The sequence below is a fragment of the Corylus avellana genome, chromosome 9 (genome assembly GCF_965113065.1).
Source record: "Corylus avellana chromosome 9, dhCorAvel1.hap1.2, whole genome shotgun sequence".
Classification (NCBI taxonomy): Eukaryota; Viridiplantae; Streptophyta; class Magnoliopsida; order Fagales; family Betulaceae; genus Corylus; species Corylus avellana.
The window spans coordinates 11,567,650-11,573,911 of record NC_142498.1 but is presented as its reverse complement, the minus strand read 5'-3'; the positions used below and the strand labels follow the sequence as shown (position 1 = coordinate 11,573,911).

At 38.8% G+C, this 6,262-nt stretch overlaps 1 protein-coding gene across 1 annotated transcript; it reads right to left on the bottom strand.

Annotated features, from left to right (window-relative positions):
- Positions 1-839: 839 nt before the first annotated feature.
- On the bottom strand, positions 840-5,764 carry LOC132189555 (alpha/beta-Hydrolases superfamily protein). Its single transcript, XM_059604296.2, has 7 exons — positions 5,271-5,764; positions 3,423-3,461; positions 3,224-3,294; positions 2,663-2,727; positions 2,139-2,228; positions 1,577-1,669; positions 840-1,410 (listed from the first exon to the last, which is right to left on the bottom strand). The coding sequence occupies exons 1-7, from the start codon at positions 5,639-5,641 to the stop codon at positions 976-978; spliced, it is 1,164 nt and encodes a 387-aa protein (XP_059460279.1). The 5' UTR covers positions 5,642-5,764; the 3' UTR covers positions 840-975.
- Positions 5,765-6,262: the final 498 nt, after the last annotated feature.

Below are 6,262 nucleotides of genomic sequence, written 5' to 3'. Positions count from 1 at the left end.
GGTACACACATTGAACCTATGATTATTATTATTATTATTATTATTATTATTTTTTGAATTGGACAATGGACATTAAACCTATAAATAATAATATATTCCATATAATGTAGTTATACAACGTATACTATAGCCTTAGATCTTAATTAGTTAATTGTATACATACTGCAGCTATGATTATTATTGATTAATAACATGGTCAATATTTTTTTTTAGTTACATTGTCGTGTGGGTTGGGTCGGGTCAGATGATAACATGGGTCGAGGTCACGAGCCTTAAACGAGTCAGGCGAGCCGGACGATTATTGAGTTAAACGAGTCGAGCTCACGGTCCCTAAAACGAGCTCGGGCGAACCTGTCGATCTCGAATTAAACGTGTCGAACTCATGAGCCCCCGTCGAGCTTAATCGAGCGAGTCGGGTATGTGTCACTAGCTAATCGAGCGAATTTCAACAGTAACGAGCGAGTTTGTACAGTGTCGAGCTCGAGTTCGGGTCAAGCTTAGTCAAGCGGGAAACGAGCGAGCTGTTGAGTATGTCAGCTCATTTACGCCCCTATCTCTAGCCAAGTTTGTCCAAGCAAAGCTGAACCTATTGACGTGCTGCTCGGCTCATTTAACCCTAACCACTACTATGTCTTTGACCATCACAACCACTGCAAGCCTCTTTATCAACCATCAACCGTCATCATTCATGACCAATCACAACTACCACAAATCTCTGGCGGGTGGGCAACCACCATGACAAACAACCATCACCTCTCTCTTTCCACACGCACATCTTTTTAAGGTTTTCTGTGTCAGTAAAACTGCATAAAATCTATAAAAGTTTTTCAAACAGCATGAATCACCATAAAAAGTTGGGCCTATTGAAATAAGTTCCACTGTGACGCCAACAAATACATATATCTATCTATCTACATATATATATATATGTGTGTAGATAAAATAACTCTTTTCTCCTCTTGCTGGACAGATGTTTTAGCAGATATTATGAACATTTCCAAGGCCAGCACTTACTCTCTTCTCCATCCAGGTAATTATATCCTTTGCAATCTCTTCTCGTTCAGGCTCAAAGAGAAGGTCATGCAAGAAGCCATCATAGAGCTTTATGTTTTTGAGCTTGGAAGCTGCCTCCTTGTACAGATCCTGGGAGGCTAGAGGATCTGTGACTTTATCAGCAGTTCCATGGAGGACAAAGAATGGCACCCTCACTGACCTAAAGTTCCTCATTAAATAAGAAGAAATGCGCAGTATCTCGTGGCCTGTTCTCACCCTTATGGGTCCTGTGTATACTAGAGGATCAGAATACTTTGCCAACAGTGCTGCAGGATCCCTAGAAACCGGAATGCCCCGTTTGTTCGCTCCTTTAAACTGGAACCTTGGAGCAATCAGAGAAACAATAGGAGCCATAGCCTACATACAAAACATGAGATGGAAATTTCCACATGTAAATAACCAACCAGCAAAGGGTCAATGGAAAACTTAACTTGTATTCAATTAAGAACACGTTCGAGTTGGTCGTTTTCTGCCATGCAAGCGGAAAAACTTACCCCAACAATTGGATGTCGGAAAAACTTACCCCAACAATTGGATGTGCTGGCTTCACACGCAGAGCTGGTGACGTCAAGACAATTCCCTCCAGCATCGCTTCGATGCAAGGGTATGAAGCCACCTACTCAAAGGTGCAAATTATCAAATTAGAACTATGAACAATCAAAGTTGCTCAATATATTAACTTATTAAGTCTCTGTTTACACCTTGAGAAATGCTAAAGGCCCAACTTTTTTGCCCAACAAAAGTCCAACTTTTACCTTTTTTTAAAAAAAAAAAAAAAATTAAAAAAAAAAATGGAAAAAATGTCTGAAGTAACTCTATCTATTTTTGGCCTTTCTTTTATTTAGTATTTTTTTAAAAATGAAAAATGGTATTTTTCTTCATAATAATGACATTTTCAAAAATACTATTTTTCATTTTTTTTAAAATACCAAATAAAAGAAAGACAAAAAATAGATAGGGTTGCTTCAGACATTTTTTTCATTTTTTATTATTTTTTTTTAAAAAAAAAATAAATAAATAAGGCAAAAGTTGGACTTTTGTTGGGTAAAAAAGTTGGGTCCCTATCATCCCTCTTACACCTTTACCTTCAAAACCACAGAACCTCCAGTAGAATGACCAAAGAGGAAGCACGGTATTCCAGGGTTCTCTGATTTAATTTTTTCTAGGAAAGCCCCCTGTTGAAAGAGAAACAATAGAAGCCTATATCATCATTATGCTAGAATGTTATACCCTCAAAACCACTAACCTACAGTTAAAATACCAGATGATCTTTCAAGAGAAAGACAGACAGGCATGTAATGCTTCAAATTTCGATTTGTCACTGGCTCCCAAGCAGGGAACATGGCAGTGAAAGGTGGGATTAACATTCATTGAATTGAAGGGGATCTATGGACAGGACAATAACAGAAAGTAAATGGTTGACATAGTTGGAAAAATACACTAGCATGCGTTAACAGAAAGAATGGCCCCAGATAGAGTGGAAAATCAAGCTAGGACTCGTACAAGTGAAACCAAATACTTGCAACGAAGATTTTGTAGCATTGAAATTAGAGTCAATGCAATTCAATGCACAATCTGCAAGATTTGAAAGAATTAGGACCGCACTTACCGTGTCTGCAACAACATGGTCAAGTGAAGGAACATATCCATGCAATCCATCGCTCCCTCCATGACCTGTGCAGAAAGAGATGTAAACATTGCCAATTAACAGTTTCTACTTAATCACCCTAAATGGAAAATGATGTATTAAATGTCAATAATAAGAACAAGAAAATTGACTATCAGCTTAAAAACGGGTTGTCCACATTGTCTATGAAAACTTTTTTGTTCTTCACTTTTTTGGTAGGTCTATACTAACATGATCACAGAGAAACAAAAAAGGGTTGGTCCTCCAAATTAATCATAGATTTCAAATTATTCTTGAGATCTTTTGAAGTATCCTGTCCATAATCTGGAATATTTTCCTTTCAAATGCTATAAGAATCAGAGGAGTCATATGAAGGATATGCAAAACAATTGGAACAGCTTCAAATTTATTATTCTCTGAGTAACAAACTACTGATATGATACTTCTCTTTTACTCTTGATATAGCAGCATGCGCAGCATTACCATTTTAGAATCATAAAGTACAAGAAGTAAATAGCTAAAAGTTTTCCCAGATGTAGCTACCTATCCAGTCCATCCCATAGACTCCAAACTTGCACGACGTTAGTTGCCTTGCAAAATGAGCATATCTTCCACTGAAAATGAACACCAAATTAAAGTGAAATCATAAAATCTATGAGTTAACAACGTATTTTATACCATGGTGCTCAGGACAATCCGAAAGGAAACATAACACAAAAGAAGTTGAGAAAACCAAAGTTACCTGTGCTCATTAAGCCCGTGTATGATAATCAAAATGCCCCTGAAATTACAAACCACTGGTGCTCAGGATAGAAGTACAGAGAGATCAGCGGAATTTAAGGCAACAGCAAGGAATGTAATAATTGTACATGCTAAGTGGAAGAGAAAACCAGAGCCCTTTAATCCTTTCGTCTAGTGTGATTCCTGGTGTGCCAGAATTTTATTAGAAGACATAGCAATATACATTACACTTGAATATATTATAGTAACCTGAAAATCTAGCAGATTAGCTCCAAGGACAATTATCTCTAAACATGATTATTAATAGAGCATAGTATAAATACCAGAAAAAAAAAAAAAAAAAAAAAAAAAAAAAAAACACACCATAAGCAGACCGACATAAACTATGGAAATCAAGCAAAACAACACTAAAACAGTCCATAGTGGAGCTGACTGTATTTGAAAAAAGGATGAGGCTTACATGCTGTAAATAGAAGTACTGGACATCTTCTGTTAAAGAACTTAACGGTGTAGATGATTGTATTGGTGGTGGTTTGGTTCGTGGAGTTGTTGAAGAGCCTTTGAGTTGTCTTTGCCTGAACTTTTGAAGGAGGATTGAGTCCCCCTTACAGACCCAACTCTTCAAAGACAACTCACCACAAGTTGGGTCTCAATCATATCTGTCTTATCTTACCTCTTTTTGCCTGTTTGGTTTTACCTCCATAAGAAATCGATGATCACGATTAGTTCCTCATTTTATATTTATCAGCATTTGTGTCAATTTTACATTAATTTGTGGAGGAAAGTAGATGTTCCTTAGAGAACAAATGATGAAAGAATCATGGAGGATGGTGAAGGAGTTACTGTTGCAAATATTCTCATAAGGCTTCTCTCAAAGGTTGACTAGACAAAAAATGTCTGCCGATTCTTCAGAAAGAAATTCTCGTATATCATCCACTTTGGCGTCACCCAATTCACAAAATCAGTGTGAAAGTCGTGTCCAAGAAATTGAAAGTTATTTCCAGCAATTCTTGTCTTCATATTTGGATGGAGATGACCGTGCCCAAGAGAATGATGTTTCCAGACTAGCCTACAGTTGCTGGAAAACACTAATGCTAATATGGAAAACACCGATCACCAATACCGGGATTAAGTTCTGACGCTGAGAGGGACAGTGAGTGGTTTGCAGAATGAGAGTGGATCCACCAAGGTGGTGACAAGCTTTGAAGAGTTGGGTATGTAAGCAGTTTTGCCTCTAACCTTTAGTTAAGCTTTTACCATGTCGTTTGAATTACAAGATGCAAGAGTTAATCTGAACCGTTAATTTCTTTAACAAATATGTCCGTCACTTTTGTTGACGGCATGTAAGCCGAATACTTGAAAAAATTACGGTTACTCGATAAAGAAATGCTACTCAGCATTCTCAAGTGCTCATCTCTTACCATTCTCTTTATTCTTTTGTTTTTTGTTTTTGTATTTTAGACATTCCCTGGCAATTAGCAAACAAATCAAAACCTCATGCAGAATCAAAACGCAAAAATGTGACTACATGATTCAAGGACACCTCATTTTTCCCTTTTCCCTATAAAACAAAGCAAGAAAGAAGCTAACAATTAATTGGCTCTCAATACATTTTCTAGGTCTCTATGGAACCAAAGAAACCCAGAAATCAAACCCACATTCAGCACAATTGTGATTCGAACACCTTAAAAATAACGTATTTTTCATTCTTTTAATTGAACTAGAGCTAAACTTAAACACCCAGAAGTGTAATCTTCAAGTCATTTTTCATTTCTTCGTCATTATCTCCGCAACCAAACAGACCATAATAAACAAACAAAGCGAGATTCAATTTAGCCAGAAACCTTACTTCCATTCAGCGGAGACCGGAACCCACGACCGGCAGAAGAGGGCGTTTCCACGCGCCCCGAAGAACAGGAACTTTGACCATCGGCATCGGCAGTCCCCGTCGGCGGTCTCGAAGCCCATGTCGAGGCCCTCTGCCAAGGCCCTCCTTCTCACGGTGTCCTCCTCCTCCCTTCTCCGCTTCGACCACTTGGACGTCGGCGGAGGCGCGGCCATGGAAGGCGGATGCCTGCGGCGGCGCCGCGGCAGGAGGAAGAGAGCGAGGGACAGGAGCAGCGTGTAGACGAATATGAGGGACGTCTTCAGCGCCTTGAGGACCGGGATTATTCGGTTGCTCGCCCCCGAGGTCAGCTGCTCCATCTCCGCCGTCGACATGGATGGCTGAGATGGGATTCCCAATTTACGACACCGACAGAGACAACCTTTTTCTGGCGTTCAATGACCGGCGTGATCTGCAATTCCGGACACACAGAAATGAAGGGGAAGGGACATATTATATATATATATAGACAAAGTCCACTTCAACTGTCTCGGAAGACTAGAACCGTCTGCACGTGGGCCCTACAACAGAAACGGTCCTGATTCCGTGTCGTCTACTCATGGTCCCACTCTCTATGGAAGAACACCGTCACTGAGCGGACAACCACATGCACAATGCATCAAAAGTCAACATTTCTCTCTGTTTTTTCAAATGCTAATTCCGTGTTAACTGTTCATTCTATTTTCCTATCCAATTAAAAATGTCATTTTTTATTTATTTATTTATTGATGGCATTTTAATCTAAGACTTTGAAAACCTTACTCCATCTCTTTGTTGTCATTGTCTTGACAATTACAATCTACATTTTTCTTCGACCTTAATTTTCTAGACAGAATTAAATGGTTTAAATTTATTGAATTAAAATAAGTTGTTAATCTACTGGTTCTCACCCAATGATTTTCGAGCACGATCGGTAATTTAATGCGGACTAATTATTGAGGAGGTGCCGTCATAGT

Bases quoted from the DNA above. Each gene is read 5' to 3' on its own strand.
- LOC132189555 (XM_059604296.2), bottom strand. From the start codon at position 5,641: ATGTCGACGGCGGAGATGGAGCAGCTGACCTCGGGGGCGAGCAACCGA. The intron at 3,462-5,270 runs GTAAGGTTTCTG...TTGTAATTTCAG, and splicing joins CCGGTCTCCGCTGAATGGAA to GGGCATTTTGATTATCATAC. The intron at 2,229-2,662 runs GTAAGTGCGGTC...CTCTTTCAACAG, and splicing joins ACCATGTTGTTGCAGACACG to GGGGCTTTCCTAGAAAAAAT.